This window comes from Carettochelys insculpta, chromosome 19 (genome assembly GCF_033958435.1).
Source record: "Carettochelys insculpta isolate YL-2023 chromosome 19, ASM3395843v1, whole genome shotgun sequence".
NCBI classification, from domain to species: domain Eukaryota; kingdom Metazoa; phylum Chordata; order Testudines; family Carettochelyidae; genus Carettochelys; species Carettochelys insculpta.
Genome location: NC_134155.1, coordinates 21,600,756 through 21,628,340, shown reverse-complemented (window position 1 = coordinate 21,628,340; position 27,585 = coordinate 21,600,756). Strand labels below are relative to the sequence as shown.

General features: G+C 43.3%; 2 protein-coding genes across 5 annotated transcripts; one reads left to right on the top strand and one right to left on the bottom strand.

Annotated features, from left to right (window-relative positions):
• Nucleotides 1-7,702: 7,702 nt before the first annotated feature.
• LOC142023226 (F-box only protein 39-like) lies at nucleotides 7,703-11,260 on the top strand. Its single transcript, XM_075013981.1, has 3 exons — nucleotides 7,703-8,716; nucleotides 10,032-10,208; nucleotides 10,973-11,260. The coding sequence occupies exons 1-3, from the start codon at nucleotides 7,703-7,705 to the stop codon at nucleotides 11,099-11,101; spliced, it is 1,320 nt and encodes a 439-aa protein (XP_074870082.1). The 3' UTR covers nucleotides 11,102-11,260.
• A 154-nt stretch (nucleotides 11,261-11,414) lies between these two features.
• TEKT1 (tektin 1) lies at nucleotides 11,415-27,499 on the bottom strand. Of its 4 annotated transcripts, XR_012648106.1 has the most exons (10): nucleotides 26,873-27,499; nucleotides 21,416-21,661; nucleotides 19,829-19,994; nucleotides 18,550-18,678; nucleotides 16,238-16,381; nucleotides 15,447-15,669; nucleotides 14,410-14,606; nucleotides 14,199-14,262; nucleotides 13,274-13,325; nucleotides 12,125-12,258 (listed from the first exon to the last, which is right to left on the bottom strand). XR_012648106.1 is itself a non-coding variant. In XM_075013658.1 (9 exons), the coding sequence occupies exons 2-8, from the start codon at nucleotides 21,603-21,605 to the stop codon at nucleotides 14,244-14,246; spliced, it is 1,068 nt and encodes a 355-aa protein (XP_074869759.1). In that variant the 5' UTR covers nucleotides 21,606-21,661; nucleotides 26,873-27,499; the 3' UTR covers nucleotides 12,148-12,258; nucleotides 14,199-14,243. The 4 variants fall into 4 exon arrangements, 3 of the variants coding, with proteins under 3 accessions (XP_074869758.1, XP_074869760.1, XP_074869759.1); XM_075013658.1 differs by lacking the exon at nucleotides 13,274-13,325 and having other exon boundaries at nucleotides 12,148-12,258; XM_075013657.1 differs by lacking the exons at nucleotides 13,274-13,325; nucleotides 14,199-14,262 and having other exon boundaries at nucleotides 11,415-12,258.
• Between the last annotated feature and the right edge of the window lie 86 nt (nucleotides 27,500-27,585).

The following is a 27,585-nucleotide window of genomic DNA, read 5'->3' as shown; positions in this document are numbered from 1 at the left end:
CAAAGACTGTGAAGTGCTCAGATAACTACAGTAAGGAAGAGCTGACAAGTGCAATAACTAGACCAGTCTTGCCACCAAATGCTGCACCTTCTCTCTGCGCTAAATTTGCTCTTCAGACACCTGTGCAATTCCCACTGAAGTCTAAGGGCAGAATTGGATTCTCTTGCTAACTACCTGTTCTGTTAGTGGCCATTTGGGTGTCCTTGCATAAGGACAGCCATCAAAAAACAAGAGATGGACCTTGGGCTGTAAATCAAAGCTGCATTTCAAACCACTCAAGTTCCAAGACACTCTCCTCTTAACACAGATTTTGGCTCAGGCCCATCAGAGTTAAAATGAAGTTGTAGAACTCTGATGCACTCATGCTACAACTTGTCGGACATGCACAGCACATGCAGAACATAAGAACATAAGAATGGCCGTACTGGGTCAGACCAAAGGTCCATCTAGCCCAGTATCCTGTCTGTCGACAGTAGCCAATGCCAGGTGCCCCAGACGAAGTGAACCGAAAACAACGATCAAGTGCTTTGTCTCCTGCCATCCATCTCCTGCCTTCGACAAAAGGCTAGGCACCATACCTTACCCCTTGCTAATAGCCATCTATGGACCTAACCTCCAAAAATGTATTGAGCTCTTTTTTAAACTCTGTTAGATTCCTGGCCTTCACAGCGTTCTCTGGTAAGGAGTTCCACAGGTTGACTGTGTGCTGGGTGAAGAAAAACTTTCTTTTATTAGTTTTGAACCTGCTACCCATTAATTTCATTTGGTGTCCTCTAGTTCTTATATTATGGGAACAAGTAAATAACTTTTCTGTATTCACTTTCTCCACACCATTCATGATTTTATATACCTCTATCATATCGTCCCTCAGTCTCCTCTTTTCTAGACTGAAAAGTCCCAGTCTCTCTAGCCTCTCCTCATATGGGACCTGTTCCAAACACTTAGTCATTTTAGGTGCCCTTTTCTGAACCTTTTCTAATGCCAATATATCTTTTTTGAGCCGAGGAGACCACATCTGCATGCAGTACTCAAGATGTGGGCGTACCATAGTTTTATATAGGGGAAGTAAGATATTCTTTGTCTTATTTTCTATTCCTTTTTTAATTATTCCTAACATCCTATTTGCTTTACTGACTGCCACTGCACACTGCGTGGCTGTTTTCAGAGAACTATCCACTATAATTCCAAGATCCCTCTCCTGATCTGTTGTAGCTAAATTTGCCCCCATCCTATTGTATGTATAATTGGGGTTATTTTTCCCAATGTGCATTACCTTACACTTACCCACATTAAATTTCATTTGCCATTTTGCTGCCCAATCATTCAGTTTGCTGAGATCTTTTTGAAGTTTTTCACAGTCTGCTTTGGTTTTGACTATCCTGAACAGTTTGGTGTCATCTGCAAACTTTGCCACCTCACTGCTTACCCCTTTCTCTAGATCATTGATGAATAAGTTGAGCAAGATCGGTCCCAGGACTGACCCTTGGGGAACACCACTAGTTACCCCCTTCCATTGTGAAAATTTACCATACATTCCTACCCTTTGTTTCCTGTCTTTTAACCAGTTCCCAGTCCATGAAAGGATCTTTCCTCCTATCCCATGACCACCTAATTTACATAAGAGCCTTTGGTGAGGGACCGTGTCAAAGGCTTTCTGGAAATCTAAGTATACTATGTATCCTGGATCCCCCTGTCTGCATGCTTGTTAACCCCTTCAAAGAACTCTAATAGATTAGTAAGACATGACTTCCCTTTACAGAAACCATGTTGACTTTTGCTCAACAAATAATGTTCTTCTTCGTGTCTGACAATTTTATTCTTTACTATTGTTTCTACCAATTTGCCTGGTAGTGATGTTAGACTTACCGGTCTGTAGTTGCTAGGGTCTCCGTTAGAGCCCTTTTTAAATATTGATTTTATATTAGCTGTCTTCTAATCATTGGGTACCGAAGCTGATTGAAAGGATAGGTTACAAACCACTGTTAATACTTCTGCAATTTCACATCTGAATTCTTTCAGAACCCTTGGGTGAATACCATCAGGTCCCCGAGACTTGTGACTGTTTAGCTTATCAATTAGTTCCAAAACCTCCTCTAATGACACTTCAGTCTGGGACAGTTCCTCACATTTGTCACCTATAAAGGACGGCTCAGATTTGGGAATCTCTCCAATATCCTCAGCCGTGAAGACTGAAGCAAAAAAATCATTTAGTTTTTCCGCAAAGGCATTATCTTCCTTGATTGCCCCTTTTATGTCTCTGTCATCCAGAGGCCCCACTGCTTTTTTAGTAGGCTTCCTACTTCTAATGTACTTAAAAAACATTTTACTATTGTTTTTTGAATTTATAGCTAACTGTTCCTCAAAATCTTTTTTGGCTTTTCTTATTACATTTAATTTGGCAGTGTTCATGTTCCTTTGTATTTTCGTCGTTAGGATTTGACTTCCACTTTTTAAAAGATGCCTTTTTATCTCTCACTGCCTTTTTTACATGGTTGTTAAGCCCTGGTGGCTCTTTTTTAGGTCTCTTACTGTGTTTTTTAATTTGGGGTATACTTATAAGTTGGGCCTCTAATATGATGTCTTTGAAAAGTTTCCATGCAGTTTGCAGGGATTTTACTCTAGTTCCTCCACCTTTTAATTTCTGTTTAACTAACCTCCTCATTTTTGTGTAATTCCCCTTTTTGAAATTAAATACCAGAGTGTTGGACTGTTGCCATGTTCTTCCCAACACAGGAATATTAAATGTTACTATGTAATGGTCACTATTTCCAAGAGGTCCTGTAATAGTTACCTCTTGGACCAGATCCTGTGTTCCACTCGGAACTAAATCAAGAATTGCCTCTTCCCTTGTGGGTTCCTCTACCAGCTGCTCCAAGAAGCAGTCATTTAAGGCATCAAGAAATTTTCTCTCTGAATCCTGTCCTGAGGTGACATGTACCCAGTCAATATGGGGATAATTGAAATCCCCTATTATTACTGAGTTTTTTATTTTGATAGCCTGTCTAATCTCCCTTAGCATTTCAGCATCACTGTCACTGTCCTGGTCAGGTAGTCGATAATATATCCCTAGTGCTATATTCCCATCAGAGGAAGGAATTGCTATCCATAGTGATTCTATGGAACATTTTGGTTCATTTAGGATTTTTATTTCATTTAATTCTATATTATCTTTCACATACAGTACCACTCCACCACCCACTTGAACCATTCTGTCCTTCCGATATATTTTATATCAAGGTATGATCGTGTCCCACTGATTGTCCTTATTCCACCAGGTTCCGTGATGCCTATTATGTCAACCTCCTCCTTTGATATGAGGTACTCGAATTCACCCATCTTATTAGATAGACTTCTAGCATTTGTGTAAAAGCACTTTAAAAAACAACCACTATTTATATGCCTGCCCTTCCCTGACGTATTGGATTCTCTTATATGTGATTGCTTCTCATCTGATCTGGCCCATACTTTATCATCTCCCATCTTCTCTTTCTGACCGAATTCTAGAGAATCTCTATCAATGGAGTCTCGCCTAAGAGACATCTCCGTCCAATCCACGTGCTTCTCTGCACCAATCGGCTTTCCCCCATCTCTTAGTTTAAACACTGCTCTACGACCCTTTTAATGTTTGATGCCAGCAGTCTGGATCCACCTGGGTTTAGGTGAAGCCCATCCTTCCTGTATACACTCCCACTACCCCAAAGTGTCCCCAGTTCCTAATAAATCTAAACCCTTCTTCCCTACACCATCGTCTCATCCACACATTGAGACTCTGAAGTTCTGCCTGCCTACCTGGCCCTGCGCGTGGAACTGGAAGCATTTCTGAGAATGCCACCATTGAGACTCCTTCTCAGACTCAGTCTCCTTCCTAGCAACCTAAATTTGGCCTCCAGGACATCTCTCCTACTCTTCCCTATGTCATTGGTACCTACATGTACCACGACCACCGGCTTCTCCCCACCACTGCATATAAGTCTGTCTAGATGCCTTGAAAGATCCGCAACCTTCACACCAGGCAGGCAACTCACCATATGGTTCTCCCGGTCATCACAAACGCAACTATATTTCTAGTGATCAAATCACCCACTACTAACACCTGCCTCTTCCTAACAAATGGCATTCCCTCCCCCGGAGAGGTATCCTTGGAGCGAGAGGATACCATAGCACCCTCTGAAGGAGGGTCCCAACTATGGGATGGTTTCCCTTGGCCCCCATTGACTGCTCTCCTTCCCTGAGCCTTTCATCTTCCTTAGCAGCATCAGGGCTGTCAGATTGGAGGTGTGACAGCCTTACTATGTCCCAGAAAGCCTCATCAACATAGCTCTCTGCCTCCCTTAGCTTCTCCAGTTCAGCCACCCTGGTCTCCAAAGCCCGCATTCAGTCTTTGAGGGCCAGGAGCTCCTTGCATCGAGTGCACACATACGCCACCCACCCACAGGGTAGGTAATCATGCATATTACACTCAACGCAATAAACAGGATAACCCCCGCTCTGCTGCTGGTCTTCTGCCTCCATTTCCTCCTCTGATTTAATTTAATTCTATATGGGGTTTTTAAGTAAATGTTTCAGATGGGGATGTTATAAAAGATTTAAGGACGTTAGAAGTAACTAGCTCCCTCTAAGTTCTCCCTCTAAACACCCCACTCAAAACTCCCTCCTATTAGCAGTCGCTCTGGTCGCTTGCCAGCAGGGTTTAAAACAGCTCTGGCCTTCCCGATAGCCCCACCCTCTGGCTACAGCTCAGCCAATCAGCACAGAGTTTTTAGATTTCAAACCTAATCAAGGCTCACAGCTTCCAACTGCCAGCCTGAGCACACGGCCTTTCAAACAGACAGCTCAGCACTCCAAACTCCAAACAAACAGACAACACAAGCCCAGAACCCCCAAACACAAACACCCACACACTCTAGACAGCCACTTACCTGAAGGTGCTGTAGTTTGCCCTCTCCGTCACCAGGAGAGCCCCTCTCAAAACTCCCTCCTGTTAGCAGTCGCCCTGTTTGCAAGAGCCCCAGTTGCAAGATTCTGTAGTACAGCAATTAAACCAAGCAGGCTGGAGTGGACTGTCCTATTGTATAAATATACATCTATATTGCTCATTGTCACAAAGATAACCTTCAGAAGTTGTACTGATTGTAACTGACATAATGACGGGTCTCCCTGAATATGTAGACAGCCTGTGACCCTTGCTCAAGGAGCTGGGAATCACTTTCATTCATTTCAATCTGGTTGTTAAACCTGAGGTTAAGACTGACAGTTCAAATATCAGCCTTGTTTGCATCACTGCTGATCAAAATCTGTAGGAAAGAAGGATAATCGTGGTAGGAAAATCTGAACGGTGGACTGTGAGTAGCATCTGACACTGGTTCCAAGTGGGTGGGACTCAAATTGTATTGGAGCTTGAGAGAGTACAGCTTTCTTTCCAATTTCTCTGCTGCCAGGATGAAAATGAATTTCGCTACTTAACCTAAAAGTTGCTGTGCAGCTATTTTGTGTAAAGATAAAATCATTAACCTGTGACTGTAAAAATACTGACAATCCACCAGGTTCAGATCCATAACATATTGAGTGAAAACTACATGAGAAACTGCAGACTAATGTCATCTTCAAGCAAATCAATGCCCCACATCAGAAGACAGAGCAAATATGTGCAGATTACGCTTCTTTTTGCACTGAGTGGTCTCTAAAAGCACTAAAGGAAGCACCTATGCCATCATAAATGGAAACAAACTTGCATTACATGCATGAGGTTTCCTTATATGCTCTTTGCACAGAGCTCCCAGGCAGTGCATCTTTCTCTTCCTCACGACAGCTCCTTACAACACTGCTCAGCTGACATCCTCCCCATTTGTACTGGGATAAAGTCAGGCTGTGTCTGCGACATCACAGAAGCTACCTGCTGTTCCCTCATAATAGCTGAGTGCAGGCACATGACCTGCCCCACTGCCCACCGAGCCCCCCAGGACAAGCTCAGAGGAGGAAGGGAGCTGGGGTATAAATGCCTTCCCAGCAGTCCAGCATGGAAATCAGAGGTGGTAACTAACTCCTTTTGCATTATATACCTTGTGTCATTTTTACAACCCTCCACCCATCAGGTTTCCTGACTTCCTACCTCTGCCCCGTCCATTGGACCACACTGGACTCCTAAAATGGACTGAATAATTATTTCACTCCATTGGTCAGACAGCTAAATGTTTATTTTCTTCACTCCCTGGATGTGATGTTTCAACAGACCAATTTTCATTGGTTTTTGGAAAGTCTCAGCCAGGGCTCCCTCTAGTTTTTTTCCAGCCGTGGGCGGAATAAATGTTGTTACATGCAACAAGGCATGTGCGGATGTGCCCCACCAGTAAAACACATGCTGCTGGCTAATGGTGGCTGTGGGCACTCTGCTAATCAGCTGGGTGGCACCAGAATCTCTTCTAGCTGGTCATCCAAGCCTTCAGCCTACAGAGAACACTGGCCTCAGCCTTTCCAAGTAGCCTGTGATGTTAACCCTGAAGAGCAGCTGAAATCAGACAGTGGCATTAAATGGTGTGGTAGAACTTTGTGTGGCAGGCTGAGTGAGGCTGCTCCAGAAATAACTGATCAGGCAGAAAAGCCATCTTCCATTACAATGGTATTTTCCCGGAGCTTCTGGAGTCTGCATAGGTATACAGTTTAATAAATTGATTGGGAACTTCTATATCTTTTTACCATTGAAGGTCTAAGCATTATTGAAGGGCAAGGAACTGAAGTTGTGCCCTTCACTGTTGCTGTAATTTTACAGTTGCCTCTTTGGCCTGAGCAGTGAACCAACCATCCAAACTTTGCAGGATTGTGTTCATTGGGAGGAGAAAATGAGTACGAGTCAGGTCATGTGCCTGCAATCCTGTTAACTTTCAGAGAATGTTCACCAAGTCCCGTCTCCCTGAAAAAAAGTAGAAACAGCAGTTTCCTTGCTCAGAAATCTCCAGGACTGCTGCTCCAGTAAGCTCTGTGCCCAGAAGCTCCGTCTGTTTCTTCTCAGGCCTCCTCTTTTCTGAGGGAAACAAGGTCTAGTCTTAGCATGAGTTAGCTAACTTGGAGTAAATCCGAGAAGACAAGGCAGTTGTAGCTGTCACTCGAGTGAGAAGATAGCAATTTAAAAACTACTTGTGAAAATTGCCAACTGCTTTGTCTTCCCAAGGAGTTTACCTTAAGTTAGTCAACTCAAGTTCATGTACCTTTTTCCCTAGTGAAGTCTCAACCTTAGGTTAACACTCACAACTGCTTCTCTGGCTTTCTGCTGGCTTCCTTTAACACATGCACCCCCCCCCTTGTAAAACAATATCCTCGTTCCTTTCATCGGCAGTCAGGTAAGCCTTCCAACCCACATGATTTAGTTCTGCTCAGTTTTGATGTCTTCTATTGTCTTCAGCTATCACAATTGTTCCTTCTGCAGCAGTGCTTAGCTTTAACCTGGTCTGCCATTGTTCTTGCATCACAGTCCTACAAGAAGGCAGCCTTTAGCAACTTTCAGTATTGTCCTTATTTTCTCATGGTTTTCTTTTGTTTAGATCACAGTTTACATCCAAGAGCTCATGTGGTCACCTGCATTCAGATATAAAGTTTTGCTATTCGCTTGGAACATTCTTGTTCTAGCAAACAAACTAGCCACAGTCCTCCTGATCTAGAAACCATCAAGGTTTGGTTCTGCACCCCACAGGAATTGACAGTCTCCTTCATGGAGGATGACAGTGAACCTGAGCAGAGCTGCTGGGCCTATTTGCCTGACGTCTGCCTAAGCAACATGTTCTGGTGGCTAGATGACAGGGACAGATCTCGGGCCGCTTTAGTCTGTAAGAGATGGAATCAAGCCATGTACTCAGGCTCTCTCTGGAGAACCAGAACCATCACCTTCAGTGGGCGGCCATCCAGGTCAAACACATCTGAGTTTGAATCCGCTCTGTGGTATGTCAAGAGGTTTGGCAAGTACTTGGAACACCTCGAGATCAAGTTCCTGAATCCTTACAATGCTGTCTTGACCCGAAAATTTCAAGTGACCATGAGGGGACTTCTCTCGCGCTTGGGCAAATGTAACAGCCGTCTGGTGTCCCTGTCTATTCAGCACCTGGAACTGGACCGGTTAGTCTGGAAAAGTGGGATCAGGACTCAGTTTCTCAAAAACTTAAGTACCTTCCTGAAAAGAATGGGCAAACACCTTGACTATCTCAACCTAAAAGGAGCCAGAATGACACTGGAAGAAGGCTGTGAGCTTTTGAACTCTTTGAGCTACTTGAAAAACAAAAGTTTTGTCTCTGAAATCAACATCGAAGACTTCTTCAGCCACCATCTTTCCATCTACAGCAGCCCCTTGTTCCACCAGACAATGTCCACCTTCCGCAACCTGGTCATCCTAACTCTCAATTACAACTGCATCTCTGACGAAGTGCTGGACATCCTGTGTGAGCACAATGCCCATTCTCTCTGGACGATAAACATCAAGTGTCACATCCACGACCCACATGGGCAAGTGGTTTGGGGGATGTCCTGGGCCAACCTAGCCAAGAGAGCACCCAACCTGAAAGTGAACTTCTTCTTTGAAAGAGTCATGAAGCACAACAGTCTAGCCAGGATACTCTTAGCGGAGATCCCACTCAGGAGCATCAGTCTACGGAGCTGCTATTTCAGTGACCCAGACTGGTCGATGAGGCCGACCCTCACCAATCTCTTACCAGCCTACAAGCATGTTCTGCAGGTATGGTGAGAACACCAACATTTTAGCATTTTGTCACTAATCTAACCAGGGCTTTGTGGGCCTTCTGCCAAACTGTCAATGTAAAAGTGAAACCCTGACCCCTGAATAGGGCTCTACCAAATTCACAGTTGTGTAAAACATCACGGACTGTGACATCTGATGTCCTCCCATGAAACCTGGCCTTGCATACTTTTACCCTATACTATGCAGATTTTCCTGGGGGAGATCAGCATTTCTCAAATTGGAGGTCCTGACTCAAAATGGAGTTGCAGGGGGATCACAAGTTATTTTAGGAGGGTTACGGTATTGCCTCCCTTTTCTCTGTCCTACCTTCAGAGCTGGGCAACTGGAGAGCAGTGGTTGTAGTGTTGGTTGGGTGCCTAGCTCTGAAGGCAGCACCCTGCCAACAGTAGTGCAGAAGGGTGGCAGTACTTCAGCCATATCACCTTACTTCTGTATTGCAGCTTTCAGCACCGGGCACCTGAAGAATGGCTGCTGCTGACCTACGGCCCAGCTCTGCATGCAGCAGTGCAGAAGTAAGGGTAGCAATACCATACAATGCCATCCTTACTTCTGCGCTGTGCTACTGGTAGCTCTGTCTTCAGAGCTGGACTCCCAGCCAGCTGCTCCCATTCTCCAGCTGTCCCACTCAGAAGCCAGCACCGCCACCAACAGCAACAGCACAGAAGAAAGGATAGCAGTGCTGTAGTGTTCCCTACAATAACCTTAAAGACTAAGAAAATAAATTTTTAGGTGATGAGCTTTTGTGGGGCAGACCCACTTCCTCAGATCTGGAGAAAAAACATTTCCAGTACAGCACTGACGGTTTTATAATACAGAGATAAAAAAAAAGTTGGATCTCTATTATTAAACCATCAGTGCTGTACTGGAAATGTTTTATCTCCAGATCTGAGGAAATGGGTCTGCCCCACAAAAGCTCATCACCTAATAAATTATTTTGCTAGTCTTTAAAGTGCTGCATGACTGCTGTTTGTTTTGTTAGAATACAGACTCACTGAACTACCTCTCTGTTATTGCTACAACAATCTTGCAACACTCACTCAACTCCTTTTTGGGCCAAGACCTCAACAATCACAACACTGTGAAATTTCAGATTTAAATATCTGAAATAATGAAATGTACCAATTTTCAAAATCCTGCGACTGTGAAATTGACCAAAATGGACTGTGAATTTGATAGGGCCTTACTCCAGAGATCATTAGAGCTCTACAGGGCAGTTTTCAGAAGAAATAAATCCCATATATAACCATCATGCCTGTCAGTATAGAAATTTATGCTGTCATTTATTTTCAAGAAATTAACACTAGAGTTCAACAATGGTCATGAGTTGTTGGATGAGGAGCTGCTGCAGCTTGTGTTATCATGTGAGAGGCTGTTCTTTCTCAAAGTCTGGGCCTTCCTCAGCGTGGCATTTGTGGAGAGGCTGCTGCAAAGTCGGGCAGAAGGGAAATGCATCTTGTGTACCATGAAGGTAAAAATCTTTTGGCAAATCTCCTACCTTCCACCCTGGCAAAATGTAGTTTATAGGCCTACTAATGCAGCTGTGCCTCTGAATGTGGTTTGAGAGTTACCAATAATATGCAGAAAAGGGGGCTGTGACGGAAGTGTTAGAATCCTATGTGTATTCCAAGGTTCACTTGCAGGGACAGCTTTTGTGTCCTGATCAGCCCCACACAGAACGCACAGAAGAGGCACCGTAAGGTGAGAACCTCAATGCCACCTCTTCCAGAATCCCACTCTGTGCTGGGGAGCCCCCTATATAGAAGGCCCCTAGTCAAGAAAACATTTAAACACATGCTTAAGTTCTCCTGACTTCAGTGACACTTAAACATGTGCTTATAGTTCATCCTGAATTGGAATGCTCTCCTGAATCATGCACAGGGACAGCTGCAGCCAGGGAAACCACACTGCCCAGGAGCTAGTGGAATCCAGAGCCCTGTGCCTTCAGCAGACACCCCAAGACCTGCTTGGATCCTTTTCCCCAGATATTCTGCTGATGAAATCCCAGAAGGCAGGGAAGCGTAGGTTTGACCCTCCATTTTCACTCAGTGCCCACTGATGGCCCTGGAAATCTTGTCTGAGCAAAATCCAAGTAAGGACTTCAGGATCTAACCACCTTTATTAGCTGGCTGGCTTATCTAGCAGTCTCAACAGCTCCTGGGGGTTCTTAACCCTGTGACTGGCTTAACTGCAGATGCTGCTTTGTGTCTCTGTCCTGCCTGTTCATCCACATAGGTGAGGATTTACACCACCAGGCATGAAACCAGTGAAGAGGACCGACTGTTGCGGGACATCTACAAAAAGTTCAGAAACCTGATTGACTCAGAGCTTAATTATTTTGTCATCGCTTACCCAATGGTGTGAGCAGAATGTGACGAGCCAGGAGTTAAAATAAAAAAACAAGTCACGCTATGAAATGTCTGATCTAGTCTTCTGAGGAAGTCTATGGGGAGAGTAATAGTATTAGTAATGTCCCTGAAAGGGCAAGCCCATTAGAACAGTAACAAGCAATGAGCTATTCCAGAGGCCCACACCATGTATTAAAACACTGGCTTCTGCAGATGGCCCCTAGTGTCTTATCATTACTATTTTGTCCGGCCTTTGCAATGACAACAAAGCAAGCAGAGAATATCATTCTGCCTGGACAGTCACATCTACAATAATCCCTAGATCTTGTATAATGCTTTTAATTGGTAGCGTTCAGTATGCTTTACAAGGAGACCATTATCCCCATTTTAGAGATGATGACACGGAGGTACAGAGCGGGAATGGAACTAACCCCAGATCATCCAGCAGAGCACTGACAGAGCCAGAAATAGAAATGAGGTCTGCGGGGTCTAGTCCAGCGCCCTATCCAATAGGCAATACTGCTTCAGCCTGCACTTATCCTATGTTTGGTTGAAGTACATTCCCCATCCAGTTCTTAGCGTACGCTTCACCACCACTGGCCCTAACTACTGCTGCTGGCTTCCTGTCTCTCTAACACAACCAGTGACTTTTTGCAGGCACATCCATAGTAGCTTATGAAAAAAAAAATTATCTCTCTCTGTCAATGAAAAACAGTGGCAGCATCCAAGACACACTAAGTGGCTAGAAGAAAAGAATTATTATTATTATTCTATAAGTTCACTATCTCCTGGAAAGCTTACAAAAGACCTTCTGCTCACAGGCAGTTGAGGAGCAGGCATTTAGGGCTGTTTTAATTAATTCATGTACCTAGGGCAGGTTCTGCTCTAAGTCACACAAGCGTAAACACAGTCATTACGGTATTGTTCAGTGGAGTTACTCTGGCTTTGCCCTGGGGTACGTTCATCCAGAATCTGGCCCCATGCAGGGGACTGTCGCCTTCAGCACCAGGGCTTCAGAAATTGTTAATGGAAATGGACTCCCTCATCTGCATGCACAGCACTTCGTCGATGTACAGTGTGTTCTCTTTGACCTGGATCTCCTCCTCCAGTGAAAGCTGTCGACGGCTCAGACCTTTCAGCTCCATCTCAGCTTGTGCCAACGTGTCCTTTAGTCTATTAGGGAAACACAGTAAAACCATTAGTTTTGACGACAGGCACCTTCCTGTTATCGAAAGGCATCACTTCTCCCAGTGTGAACCTTCGGGATGGGACCTGGGGGAAAGGGAATCTCTGAAGATGCCTTAATGGTGTCTCCTCATATTGTTCCACTAGGGGGCAGCCCAGACCTGCAGAACAGATGCCCTCACGCCCTGCAGGTCCCATGGCCTCTTGCAAGGAGATCTTGTGCCTCCAGGTGGTGAGCCCTTTATGTCCCTCATTGCTGTCTAGCAATGTAGCTCTTTGAGAGCCATGCTACCAAGGACTTCTCCTGGCCACAGTTGCCCTGCAGTCCTTTCCCTTCTCCTTCTTAAAAAAGGTAAATGGCAAAATAACATGGTTCCCAGCTCTACTGTCTTTTCCTCAGAAACTGCTGGATACAGCATGACTCCACCAGCCCCCCCAGTCTGCATGACAGCCCTGCCTCTGGCCTGCCAGTGCTTTCCCCAGATGTACCTTCAAATCATCAAAGGGCACTCTACAGAGCCTGGGGGACAATGTCACAAAAGTGGCTGAGCCCCACTTCCACGTGGGAGGGGAAAAGTCTGTTGGCTAAGGGTCCCTCTCCCATCCGATCCAAGAAGCACAATAGCCCTCTCCTTGTAAGCAGCACCATTAGACTGTCCCCATGCTCAGTGCTGACAACTTTGTAGCATTTGCTCTCCCAGTTAAAATTATTCCAAGATGGTCTTTCAGTCGTAACATCAAATAGCCCCATTCACTCTTCCAGAGTCATTTTCAAGCAGTACCAGATGGGAAATGGTATCATGAAAGGACAATAAAACAACTTTCCCTTTTTCTTGACAATGTGGTCGAAGCTGGGGTTGGGGTGCTCCAGGCATTGCCATCACATCTTCTTTTTAAACTCAACTAATAATTTCAAGATGTAACAAGTGGACAAACCACAGTAAAGTCCACAGCTCTCTCCAGAAAAACAACATGACACTAACAGTGTGCTTACACAGCTTACCTTGCACGGGCTAGTTTGCCCGTGCTACGTTGAATCCAGCTAACACAAATAACTGCAATGAAGAGAGAACAGCACAAGTTTCAGAGCAGGCTGGTGAGCCAAATATGTAGCCACAGCTGGTACTGGGTTTATACGCCCCATGCTGAGCTGTCATCAGTGCTGTTGTTACCCTCACTAGGTGGATTCAAATGAGTTCATATTGAGTAGGCACTGCACAGTTTTTGCTGTGCAGACACACTGTTCCATGGGTTTCTGTTACCTTATCTTCATATCAAGAAAAACAAAGCTATAGAATACTAGCTGATTTAGCCAGCAGGTCCCTAACTTGATTAAGGTTTTGTTTTAAATAAAAGGAAAACGTACATACTCTTTTAAAGTGACTTTATTTTTCAAAAACAGTGTTATTTTTATTAAGTTAATTTTTATTTTGGATTTCTTAAAGAAGGGGATTGTTAAAATTTGTCTCAAACATTTTTAGAAATTTCTTTTCGAAGGGATTTAATTGTGTATTTTTTCCCTCATCCCTATAAATACTTATCTGTCATTATTAGTTAACAAAAAAGGGCTAAAGTCAGCTCAGTTTCCAATAACATTTTCTTCTAGTTTTCAGACCTTAAGCTTTCTTGTAGCTGTGCCACAACAGAGCACTACTCCAAATTTTTCTGGAGTATGCCTTTTCTTTAAGGTTTATTGAGAAGCAATACTATTTTGGGTTCTGCCTATCCTTCTGGTTCATCTTGGTTCAGTCTCTTTCAACATTTGCTCAGTTGTATCAATTTTGACAACTGTACTTGATTTGGTGAATCTGTGCCTTTTCTGTTTGGATTTACGAGAGGCAATCCAGTTCCACGTACATCCCATTTTCCCGGAACAACCAAATCCTTACCTTGCTTTAAGTTATGATAAAAAAAAAAAAGATGTATACCAACTTTGGTGCTCCTAGCTCTTCCCGTTTAGGAGGATTTCTTGATCAAACAGGCAGACAAACTCTTTAAAACATATAATAGATTGAAAACGTGAGTTGCATGTATACAAATGTGTCTATGCACGTGTGTGTATTTATCACTTCTTCAGCAGGTTCTATTTGCCTAGTGACTTACACTACTGATTTCTTGCTGTTTCACCTTTTCATTTACCTCTGAATATTGTTTGTAATTTCCTGAACCTCGCTGATCAGCCTGTATTGCACCATATCACGACACAGCTCCACATTGGGACGATGGGTCCGCGTCTCCAGGCGCGTCTGAGCCACTTTGGCAGGGCCTTCTTTATCGATGATAGCTTTCTTTAAGGCTGCAGTGTTCTTCTCCTGGGATGTAATCTCATCCATCACCTTAGTAAATCAACAAAGGGCAGTGCCATGTGAAAACTTGATATCCTCTTCAATAACGATACTTTGCAATTCTAAAGCATTACGTCATTTGCAGATTTCAAAGGATGAAGGTGAGTGAAGGTTATCACCCCAATTTACCAATGCAGAACAGTGGGGAGGGAAGAATTAAAACTGACATTTTCAATAGTGATCTCTAACACTACATTTTTGGGTGTGTGTCAGGATACTTAGGATCTGATGTCAGAGGTACTAAGCAATGACAACTCTCACTGAATCCATTTAACTTGTGGATACCTGTGGAGTAGAGCACCTCTAAAAATAACGGGTAAGATCCTGGCACCATGGAAGTCAGTCAGAAAACTCTTGTTGATTTCAGTGGGCCAGATTTCTCTCTACTAGGAGTGTTAGACAGAGGACCCCAACACTTTAGAATCCATAATCAAAGGCCACCATTGAAAATCTGGGCCTAAATGACATGTCCAAGGTCACATAAGCTGGGACCAGACCCCAGGTCATCTGATTCCCGGGTCCAGACACTGCCAGTGGACTATAGTGGCCTCTGAACATCTACTATCTAATATATAGCACTATGTTACCAGCAATAGCCTGTAAGCTTTCCATGTGTTTTGGAGCACATGCAGTTGTGAGAATTTGTATAACTGGGAATGAAAAAGCTAATGGCACTATAAAACCAGAAAAAGCACAGGGCTTTGTCAAGCTTAGAACTGCAGAGTTAGAATTGTTAAGGCACAATAGGTCAAGACATTGGATCATTAGAACTGGCGGACGTCCCTATCCTCTTTTCTCCAAAAAGTCTGCTGACTGTCGTTTAGTGTTTACCTTAGCAAGGTGGATCTCCAGTTTGTTCTTTGCATCTTTTGTCTCCCTCACCCTGTTCTTAAAAGCAGTGTTCACTGTCTCACACTGCTTGTGCATGTCACTCGCTGTCTGGGATAAGATTCGGTCAATCAAGGCCCTGAGCGCCAAAGAGTTGTTCCTCTGCTTGTCTGCCTTTTCAACATTTACATTCGAGAAATCTACCCAGTCTTCAGGGCTCACGGAGCTATAATAAAATAAGAAAGGTCTCTTTATGTCTCTTCTGCCCTCTTTGTTCATTCATAAATTTGCATTATGACAGCAGATCTCTATTAATACAATAAGAAGCAGTATAACTATTGCTTATTATTATGTTCATAATTATTAAGCATCCTTATAATCATTGTCCACAACCAGCATTAGGCTCCACAGTGCAAACACTGAGTAAAAGGGAAGCAGAGGGAGCAACTTGCTAATGCCATACAGCAGATTAATGTCAGAGCTGGAAACTGAACCCAGATGTCTTGACTCCGACTCCAATAATCTAGCTACTGGACTGTGCTGTACAGTCTTTAAAATGTGGAACTGGAACTTAGGTTAGTAAATCTATTGTTTAGAAATCGGACATGGAGTTTTGTTTTCATAAACAGTTAGCACCAGAACCATTCAACACAGTTGTAGTCCAGAAAGAAAGAACAAAACAGAAAAGAAAAAGTAAGCCTTGATATAAACTGGCATATGTATGTTAGTCCTTGTATTACAGGAACAGTTATATCATGTATATTTAACTAGAAGCTAGGGAAATAACCACTTACTTTCCTTCAACCTTCACTACGTTTGTGGCATATCTTATATCAGGTGTATTGTTTGTCAAGCTGGAACAGTAATTATCAATTGTCAAGGCGGTGAATTTGTCTTTTAGATCCATCTCCAGATTGTATTTAGCTGAACGGTTTAGCCTCAGGGGGGAAAACAATTAGACTCTGTTAATCTGAAACCTAACAAAATAATTATCCCCCTCTCTTTAATGGAGGTAAACCACCATTAAAAATCCAAATTCTGCCATCTTCTGGCTCTCAGAAATCCTACTGACATCCACATAGACTGATGGCAAGGTCAGGTAAATAAAATATGAATATTATCATCATAATAGACAATACTGGGAATTACACATTGTAAAAATCTAGGGTACACTGCAGTTGATGCCACTGAAGTGAATGGTAAAACTCCTGTGGGCTTCAATGGTATAAGACCAGGATGGGGGCCACGGGACTCAACGGATGCTGAATCGTATTACATGAGAACCGCAATACTGGGTCATAGCAAAGGTCCCTCTAGCTCAGTACTCTGTCTTCCAACAGTGGCCAATGCCAGGTGCCCCAGAAGGAATGAACAGAACAAGTAAGCATTAAGTCATCTGTTCCCTGTCGCCCATTGCCAGCTTCTGCCAGAGGCTTGTGACACCATTGCTGCCCATCCTGGCTAACAGCCGTTGATGGACCTATCCCACCTAGTTCTTTTTTGAACCCTGTTGAAATCCTGGCCTTCACAATATCCTCTGGCAAGGAGTTCCACAGGTTGACTGTGCATTGTGTGAATACTTCCTTTTGTTTTAAACCTGCGGCCTATTAATTTCATTTGGTGATTTCTAGTTCTTGTGTTATGATAACAAGTAAATAACTTATCCTTATTCACTTTCTCCATACCAGTCTTGATTTTACAGACCTCTATCATATCTCCCTTAGGCTTCTCTTTTTGAAGCTGAAATCTCTCCTGATACAGAATACGTTCCATACCCCCAATCATTTTTGTTATCTTTTTCTGAGCTTTTTTCAATGCCAAGGTATCTTTTCTGAGATGAGGTGACCACACATATGCATGCAGTATTCAAGATGGGGGTTTGGATTTATATAGAGGCAATAAGATATTCTCTGTCTTATTCTCTATCCTTTTTTTATTGATTCCTAACATTCTGTTTGCTTTTTTGACTGCTGCTGCACATTGACTGAATGTTTTCAGAGAACTATTCTCAATGACTCCAACATCTCTCTTGATCAGTAACATCTAATTTAGTCCCCATAATTTTATACATATAATTGGGATTATGTCTTCCAATACATATTACTTTACATTTATTGACATTAAAATTCATCTGCCGTTTTGTTGCTCAGTAACCTAGTTCCGTGAGATCCTTCTGAAGCTCTTCACAATCTGCTTTGGACTTAACTATCTTGAGCAGTATCATCTGCAAATTTTGCCACCTCACTGTTTAGCTCTTTCTCCAGATCATTTACAGATCTGCTGAATAGGACTGGTCCCAGTATGGACCCCTGCGGAACACCACGAGTTACCTCTCTCCCTTCTGAAAACTGACCATTTCTGTGTACCCTTTAGTTTCCTATATTTTAACTAGTTATCAATCTAAGCGAGGATATTCCCTCTTATCCCATGACAGCTTACTTTGGCTTAAGAGACTTTGGTGAGGGAACTTGTCCTTTCTGGAAATCTAAGTACAGCATGCTTGTTGACCCTCTCAAAGAATTCTAGTAGAGGCATGATTTCCCTTTAGAAAAACCATGTTGACTTTTCCCCCAACAAATTATGTTCATTATTGTACCATCAGTGTCTAAACAGAACTCTACGAAAATCACTGTTGCCAAAAATTGAAGGGCATGATATAGGCCAGTGTTTCTTAAACTATGTTCTGTGGAACACTGGAATTCCATGAACAATTCACAGGTGTGCAGCGGGCATCTGATACTTTTTTTGATATCACACTGATGGTATATATTTTCTTTTATTAAAACCAGATACAACGTTACTTCTTCATTGTTACGATACCCGATTAAATTACTTCATTTTCGTTTTGCTGTATATGTTGCTGTTTATTTTCTTTTGGTATGACAATAATTTTTTGAAGAAATTTTTCATAGGTGTTCCGTAGTCTGAAAAAGTTTAAGAAACACTGATCTAGACGCTGAGTAGTACTAACTCCTGAAACTCCCCTCTGATTTTGGAGCTGCCTAGCATCTCTGAGAATTTGATACTTGCCATCCTGCAACCTCTTGAGAAGCACTCCCCAAGCTGAGCTATCTTGTGGTTTGTTCCTTTGTTGTCTCCTTGATACCTGATTTGCTCACTGGTTTGTTCCAGTGTGCGCTGTAGCAAAGCCATAACACCTTGAAGCACTTCAACTTCCTTTATCAGTTCCCGCTCCACTTCATCATGGACCAAGTCAATCCCAACTCGCCTCTGCCTAAGGAAAAGAGGAGAGAGCCATCAGTCTGTGTTGACCATTTGAATATGGCAACCCTGGAGACCCAAAGCCCTTTGTCTTGTTATAAATGACTGGACATAGCCACCTCCCTATTCTGAGGACCTGATTCTCCTCTGGTTTATGTTAGTGTAAATCGGGAGTGACTCTATGGAAGGCAGCCAAGATGAGAATTAAGCCTTTCACTGAAGGGTCACGAATATTGCTGCTTCTCTCTTTCCTGGTTTATTATACAAAGGCTTTTTAAAGGTTAATAAAGCAAAGTATTCTGCTTAGAACACACGACAAATGGGCCTTGGTCTGCAGCCTTTCTTCATTTGTTTAGACACGGTGAAGCATAAAAAGGACAGGGCTCTACAATTTGTTCACGTTGTTTTCATGTACTGATCATGTTCCTTATACATTTGTTTATTTAGGGCTTCATCCTAAAAGGTGCTGAGCAGCCTTATTTCCCACTGAAGATGATGGGACTTGTAGTTCCTCAGCATTCATGAGGATCCCTCAGGATCTGAATTCTTAGGGCAATCCTCAGTGCCTGCTATCAAAGTCCTAAAATGCCTCAAGTTTCATCCGCTTTACACCCTGAAACTTAATGACCCTCTGAATTGTCACTATCCTTCTCTAGGAGGTAGGCCGCAGTCCACTTGAAACCTACTGGCACCGCTCTCTGCACTCAGCCAAAAGAGATGCTCTTGGATTTCCCTTACTTGCTCAACAAAGGCCTGAAAGTACTGTATCCACAGCACTCTCAGCATCTGCTGCCCTGCAGTCACATGGGAGACTGAGGTTGGGAATCCAACTCAGATCTCTGCTACCAGAGCGCAGAACACAAGGCACATCCTTCTCCATGTGTCTGTTGCTCTCATGAAGAGCCTACATCTGCAAATGGCTGAGCATCTGCAATCAGCTGAAATCAGGATTTCTAAAGAGGGCTACGAGAGCAAAGTCCCCAACTCCTGTTGGAGGTAAATAAGAGCTCAGCACCTATTTCCCACTGACCCCTTTTAGAAATTCCATCTTTAGCAGGAGCTCAGCAGTTTGCAGGAATGGGCCTTATACATCATACACCACAGTTTTTTAATTAATTTTCTTACCCCCTTAATTATTATTGTTGTTCTGCTATTACCCTTACCTGTTCAAGAGACACTCTTGAGCAATGAATAGTGGCTCTTTACAGCTCTCCAATGCTTTCTCTAGCCTTGTCTTAAAAGTCAACAGCACCTCTGTCTCATTAACAACCTGTTCTAGTTTGTCGTTTAATTCTTGCCTCCAGAACTTTATTTCATCAAGTCTCTGTTCTGTGGAAAGAAAAGAGATTGCAAATTGATTATAAATAAAAACCCGCTTTTACTAAAGAGCCTTACGGCCCAGCCTTATTCACGGATAGGAAAAAATTCAAGCCACAAAAAAATCCCAGGCACAGAACTTTGCATGCTGACGTACTACAATGGTTTTGCTAATTCCCTGGACTATGAGAGCCTGGTTATGTGGGTTCAATTTCTTCCTCTGCCACAGAATTACTGTGTGACCTTAGGCAAATTGTTTGATTTCTCTGTACCTCAACTCTTTACTTATGAAGTTGAGGTGAGGATAACGAACCTTCCTTTGTCTGTCTTATCTCACTAATCTGTAAACCAGGGGTAGCCAACCAGTTATAGACTAAGAGCCAAAACAGCTGTGGATAGAGTACAAAGAGCTATGTATTATACATTTATTTTATCTATCTATCTATCTAGAGATGTATAATATATCTCTAGATAGACAGATAGATAGATAAAAATAAATATATACTATGTGGCTCAATGCCTTCCCCACTCCCCTAGAGCCAGGCACTCTCAGCCTCCCTGTTCTAACCCAATGCCCTCCTACTCCTGCAGAACCAGTTGCCCCAGTGCTGCCCCCCCCCCCCCAGTTTAACCCAATCCCTCTCCCCTACCCCAGACCCAGGCACCCCCTGACTGGGTCACACCGGAGCCACACACTTTTCCCTCCAGGTGCTGGGGCACATGTACAGAGTGGCAGTGAGCAATCTGGACATGCAGCTCCAAGCAGGAGCTGCATTTCATTGAGCAAAGAGCTGCATGAGGCTCGAGAGCCATGGGCTGGCATCCCCTGCTGTAAGCTCTTTCAAGTTGGGACCACCTCTTAGTACATCAATGTACCACATACAATGAAGCTCTGGCCACACCGGGTGCCTCAAGGTACTACTGTAATAAAAATAATGTTTTCAAAGGGTCAGATTGTAACTGGCCTTTCCAGAGATACACGAGTAAGGGAGGGAATACTAAAAGCAAATCACAACTGCATATATCCTGCTCCTGCCATCCTGAGGCACAGTCCCTCTCTGAACTCCCCAAAGAACATGGTGAAACAACAACATTCCCATGTGGGACAATGTAATGTGTGTACACAGTCTGAGCCAAGATAAACTTTTTACTTCTATTCCTCAGTCGTAGCTCTTGCCTTAGCAACAATTACTTATTGTAATATTACACCAGGGCTAAATGTGTCTCTCCTGTATCTAGCAGATGCCTGAAACTGTTTGGTTATAAAATATAAACACCACCATAAAATATTTTTAAAAGGATTTGGATACGTATCCCCATTTTTGTAAAGGAAGGTGAAATAAGCCATTAAAGGGTGCTACTATTTAATATCTCTTGCCTTTGTGAGTCTCCCTTAATTATTCAAAAAAAAAATAACAAAGCCACATGATCACCTATTTTCTTGTTGACGTCACTTTGGGTCTTCTGAGTTGTTTTTTCGATTTCATCCACCAGCCTCTGGCTCTCAGCTACTAGTCGCTCTGACCTGGATCTTTCACTCTCTGCAGTGGCATACTGTGCTTTGTTTGAAATATGCCACTCTGGGGGGAGGAATTTGGGTGGAGCTTGCAACAGTTTGGCCATTTTCTTTTCAAAAGATCTTAATGTAAAGCAACAGCTTGGCTCTTAGGATGGCAATCCTGAAAAAGAGATAATATGGTTTCAGGTCACTAGGGCACACAAAGCAGAACAATCTATCCCTTCAGGTCAGTGAGGATAGGTTGGAAACTGGTGAAGTATGAGCTCCTGAAGAAAGTAGGTGAAGATTTCATGTGGACCAGCATTCAACTCAGACTGGGGGATGATGAGGGAGAGGGAAGGCACTAGCAGCCAAACCACACAAAATCTTGGTTCCGGAGTTTGGAGATGGAATAAAGGGAGAGATGAGGCATGTGGGGCATGGAGGAGTAGAGAAAGAAACTAAAAATGGATATGGAAGAAGGTGCAAGATAACTTAGGGAAAGCAAGAAAGAAAAAGAGAACAAGGGAAAAAGAAAGAGGAGAGAAAAATTACTCAAGGGACAAATAAGGAAAATTTTAAAAGGGGAGCAGAAAAATCACAAAAAGCCTTCTGAAAAGAAAGAAGCTATGTGGGAACAGGGGAGAGGTGAGATGAGATGAACACTGTAAAAAAGAATTTAAGAGAAACATTAGAGAAAGGGAAAACATGGAGGAGAAGAGACACCATGGGAAGGAAGGACAGAATAAAATAACACAAAAACCATGACCAACTAAGGTAATATTTGTAACTTATGGAAATGAGATGGCAAGAGGTCACAATAAATACATCAAGGTGGTACAATATATATACATAGTACAGTACACCTTTGTGCTAAAAATGTGATTTTGTGCTTCCATCCTAGTGTTTCCCCAATACTCCCTTCCTTAAACACACAGCATACACCAATCCCTCCATTCACATTCACTCCTTCCTCAACAAATACTGACATAAATCAGTTTCTGGCACCAAACTGACACACACCAATCCATGCCCTCAAACCACACACATACTTTTGCTGGTCCAGCTACTGGCCTGATCGTTGCTTATGGCAAAAGCTGGCCAAGTTGTAAGATCTTGGCTTCCCTTAAGTAGAAGATTCACTCCAGATTGTGATTTCAGGTTCAGCCGCTGCAGCAGTAAAGCATGCTTTTTTCCCTGAGACTGAAAATTCCAGCAGACTCAGAAACAGCCTGGAGTAAACACAAACCTGTTCCTATGGGAACAACCTGTCACCTTAGCAACAGAGGCAGGGTTCTAGAAGAGGCACATGCCTGGAGAATAATAAATAGTGCTTTCCTTTCCAGTATTCAGCATCTATCAAGCAAAAGACTTAATGCACTTACATTTATTGTTAAAATTAATTATGTTAGGGTGCCTACAGCACTGGATAAGCAGTTTTATTATTTTAAATCTAGCTAGCTAACTAAATGAATCATCACCTGTCTTGTACGGAAAACTAGTAACAAGAGTTTTGAATGACAGTCTAAATGATTACCAATTAAATACTTCCAACAATATTTTATGACCATTGTTTTGGTTTTGGGATGGGGCATTGGGGGAACAAAAGGAAATCAGGAGCTAGAGAAAAGATGGAGCTGAAGTGAAAAAGGGATTAGTTTAAATACTATAGGGATCAGAGCTCCGTAAATATCAGATAGCTATTGATTACATGAGAAAAGAATCTGGTATTTAAGAAACGGAAAGAAGGGAGAAAAAAGGACAGGAAAGAGAGATGTGGAACTTGGAATGAGAAAGAAGATGGAGCTGAAACTCAAAAAAATGGGGAAATATTCCTGATCACACAGATGGCTGGAATGTGTACACGGATCCAAATCCATATGTCCCAGATTGTAAAGCCCGTCCCAAAATATTTTGATGTGACCCAGTGGTATACCATTATCTTTCCTTTGGTTCTGGAACTTTTGCTCTGATAATCTAAAGGCTTGCTCCTGCTCCTGAGATTTAAGGGCACTCAAGACTGTGCAGGACTGCACTCTTATTTATTTTCTATTATGTAAAGCCAACAAGAACTGGTGAATATCTTCACCTGAAAAATAAGCATGTTGTGTTTTTCTTGCAGCTTTCCTCCTTACATTGTGTTAGTGCCATCATCTAGAGCAGGGAAAACATTAAGCTTTGAATTCACATCCAAGAGGAAATACTCTCAAAATATTTTGTTTCTAAAACATAGTTATTTGTAAATATTTAGCCTATATCTATCCCCTGTTCATTGAATTATCTATTAAAACTGTCTCCTTATTTTAAAGTATCTCAGTGAAACCTTAAAGAAACACTGTTAAATAATTGTATCCCCTAAGATTATGTTTATCGTAAATTTAATTAAACTTACCATGGATGGAGAGGATTTTTTGAAGTTTAAAGCAATCAGAACAATTTTTCTTAAGAAATATAACAATTTTAAGCATCTTATGCTAGTCGACAAGAACCAGAAAGAGAAACTGATCAGTGAAATTTCCCTGTCCGAATGAAATGTAATAATAAAAAACAAAAATAAACAACTAAACAGCATCAAGGAAAAAAGAAATATGGTTCTTCAATTTTCCCCCAATTTTAACAATTTTAAAAAATGAAATAAAAAGAAGGTAATAATAACCTCAGACAGAATCATAGAGATGTAGGGATGGCAGAGACATCAAGATTAGACCCTTGCATGGATACAAAATTTATATTGGTGGATGCTGATATCTGTGGATATAAAGTAGATATCCACAAAGTTGCAGGACTGTACCAGTAAACACAGCAGCATGTCAGGCTGCTGTTCAAGGAGCCAGCACACAGCCAGTGGAGCTCCTCATGCGTGCCTGTTCCGTCCCCAGCTCTGCTCACAGGGGCAGACACCAGGCTCACCGGCAGCTGTGCCTAGTCATGTTACTGTGTGTGAATGGCTCACATGCTCCTGGATAGGCGACACACATTGATGTGTGGAAGGGGCACCTGCCTGGGAGCATGCAAGCCACTCATACACACTAGCATGACCAGGAACATTTACTGGTGGGCAGAAGAGGTACAGTCACAATGGAGTAGCTGCCAAGGCTGCATGCTGGCTCCTGAGATCAGCAGGCCAACAAGCTGCTGGTTTGGCTACTATGGTTCCTGATAGAGCCCTGCAGCACCGCAGATATCCACTTTTTAGATATAAATTTCTTTCCACGCAAAGCTCTGCTCAAAAGGTCATCTAGTCCAGGGGTCTACAATCAAAATAGCAAGAAGAGCCATTTTTCTTCAAATTGAGTTACAAAATTAATACTTCAAGAGCTGCAATGCATGCGAATGTGACACAGTCCTTAATAAATACCATCAAACCGTACTTTTTGTAACCCCTATTTTAAGAGCAACGCACGGACAACAATTTGTACCCGTTAGAAAGTTTATATTACTTTCACCCCTGGATTGGAGAGTAAATGAGGACAAGGAAAATGCTGCACCTGGGGATAGGCCCTTGAGCAGGAAGGAGCAATGTTCCTATCAACCCTCCATGCCCTCCCCCCATTCCCAGGCTCTACCCCACCTCCACCCCCAAACCTGATCCCCGATCTCCAGGCTTTACTTGCCTCAGCCCTCAAATCTGCCCCCCTATCCCCAGGCTTAACCCCTCTCAGCCTCAAAACTGCCTCCCCATCCCCACTATTAACCCACTCAGCGCCCCCCCCCCCCCCCCCCCCCCGATGACTAACCTATCCATGGCACTGGCTTGGGAGCCTACAACCCGGTGGCCACATGCACCCAGTGGAAGGAAGTATGGTGCGGAGGTGTTCCACTGGTGGGGTGCTGAGTGACGCCCATTGGAGGGGTGTGGCTACTCAGGTAGTGGGGTACTCTGTGGCTCCTTGCCCTGCCACCATTGAAATAATAGAACTAAATTTAATTATAACAGAGAGGGAGCTGTCACCCCACCATCAAATTATGCCTTGATTACTCCACAGAAGAGATACAGTTCCTGGACACTACAGTACAAATCAAGGATGGCCTGATCGGTACCACACTGTACCGGAAACCCACTGATCGCTATACTTACCGACGCCCTTCTAGCTTCCATCCTGCACACATAACTAGATCCATTGTTTACAATTGAGCCCTCAGGTACAATTGCATTTGCTCTGATCCTACTGACAGAGACCAAAAACTACAAGATCTTTACCAAATATTCATAAACCTGAATTACCCACCAGGAGAAATAAAAAAAAACAAATTGACAGGGCCAGACAAATACCCAGAGACCAGCTACTCCAAGATAGGCCCAAAAAAGCCAAGACAGAACACCACTGGTCATCACCTACAGCCCCCAACTCAAACCACTGCAATGAATTATTAAAGACCTACAACCTGTCCTTAATCAGGATGTCACACTCCAGAACGCCCAAGGTGTCATGCCTGTTCTGTCCTACAGACAACCTCCCAACTTTATGAGGATCCTCACGAACAACCACAGTCTATACCACAGGAATACCAGTCCTGGAACCTTCCCTTGCAACAAAGCCCGCTGCTAGCTTTGTCCACATATCTTTTCTGGAAACCATCACTGGACCTAACCAGGTTATTCACAGAATCATGGGCACATTCTCATGTTCCTCAACTAACATCATATATGCATCATGTGCCAACAATGCCCACATGCTTTGTACATTGGACAGACTTCTAACTCCCTAAGACAAAGAGTTAATGGCCACAAAACAGACATAAGAACACTTCAGATCCACAAACCGATTAGTCAACATTTTAATGGAGTGGGCCATTCTGTTAATGACTTAAGAGTTTGTGTGTTACTGAAGAGAAATTTTCGCACCACTATTGAAAGGGAGACAACCGAGCTGTCTTTTATATTCAAATTTGGCACATTAACACGTGGTTTGAACCGGGATGGGAATTTTCTGAGTCAATATAGGGGCTAGTTTGCATACTTGGCTTAATCTAATTCTTGACCTTCCCCGCCCCTTCTACCCCCTACTCTCTAATTTGCTCACCTTGATCATTTTTTTCTTATTTGTCCTCCTTGATTACTGTTTTTGGTTCTCTGTGCCTTAAATATTGAGTCTGTTTTGGTATGGTTATGGTCTGAAGAAGTGGGTCTGTCCCACGAAAGCTCACCTAATAAATTATTTTGTTAGTCTTTAAAGTGCTACTTGACTGCTTTTTTGTTTTAAATTTAATTGGTTTAACATAAAGATCCATCCTGCTGCCCTGCCAAAGGTTAAATCAATTAAATTTAGTTCTACTGTTTTGGTGGCAGCAGGGCAAGGAGCTGCAGCAGAGTTAGTGGCAGCAGCATCCCAAGCTGCAGGATGCCAACCCCCGATCTGGTCCATCCCCCCACATACCGAGGCAGTCTTACCTTTACTTGGCCACGTCTGATAAGTGTTTGTCTAACATGGCGGCTTGCCAATTGCGGGTCAGGACCCTGATGTGGATCACCGGTACCAGCATTGGACTCGGGACCAACAGTTGAAGCTGAAACCCGAATTCCACTTCCAGCCACAGGGGCAGACGTGGCTCCTGCTCTCCCCATGCCAGTCGGAGGGGCTTGGGCTGCCCTGCCCATTCTGGGGTCATGTGGTAACTTTGTTGTCAGAAAAAGGTTATGGTGCGATGACGTTTGACACCCCCCCAGTTGATGTTCTCTGTCATCTTTTCCATCCACCTGTGGAATAATTTTTGATGGCACTGAGGCATGTGCAAACATGCAGAAACAGGACCTAGCTGTGGGGGCTCTGCCAATCAGCTGGGCAGCAGCTGATGCTCCTCTGAGGGGCCCACCCAAGCACCCCACTTACATGGAACACCACCCCTGCTCCAGCCTGTTCCTAAATCCCCCAAGGACCTGGAATTCCATTGCCACAACAGTTTTAGTATTTAACTACCCTGATTGATATCCTGTCCCACCACCTGCCCTAAACCTTCTTTGTCCTTCCTGGCATTAGTTCAGCCCCCACAACATCCCACCCAAACTGCACTGGGCCATGGCTGCAGCATCCCCATCAGAGCAGAGAGCCTGCCGTATCGCCCCGCCCCCTCTCGCCTCACCCCCAGCCAGCCAATCACAAAGCC

Excerpts from the sequence above, each read along its gene's own strand:
- TEKT1 (XM_075013657.1), bottom strand. The coding sequence starts at position 21,605 with ATGGCCAAACTGTTGCAAGCTCCACCCAAATTCCTCCCCCCAGAGTGG. Across the intron at positions 19,995-21,415 it reads TGACGTCAACAAGAAAATAG|AACAGAGACTTGATGAAATA; the intron begins GTGATCATGTGG and ends TTCTTTCCACAG. Across the intron at positions 18,679-19,828 it reads CAAGAGTGTCTCTTGAACAG|GCAGAGGCGAGTTGGGATTG; the intron begins GTAAGGGTAATA and ends TCTTTTCCTTAG.
- LOC142023226 (XM_075013981.1), top strand. The coding sequence starts at position 7,703 with ATGGAGGATGACAGTGAACCTGAGCAGAGCTGCTGGGCCTATTTGCCT. Across the intron at positions 8,717-10,031 it reads CCTACAAGCATGTTCTGCAG|AAATTAACACTAGAGTTCAA; the intron begins GTATGGTGAGAA and ends TTTATTTTCAAG. Across the intron at positions 10,209-10,972 it reads GCATCTTGTGTACCATGAAG|GTGAGGATTTACACCACCAG; the intron begins GTAAAAATCTTT and ends TCATCCACATAG.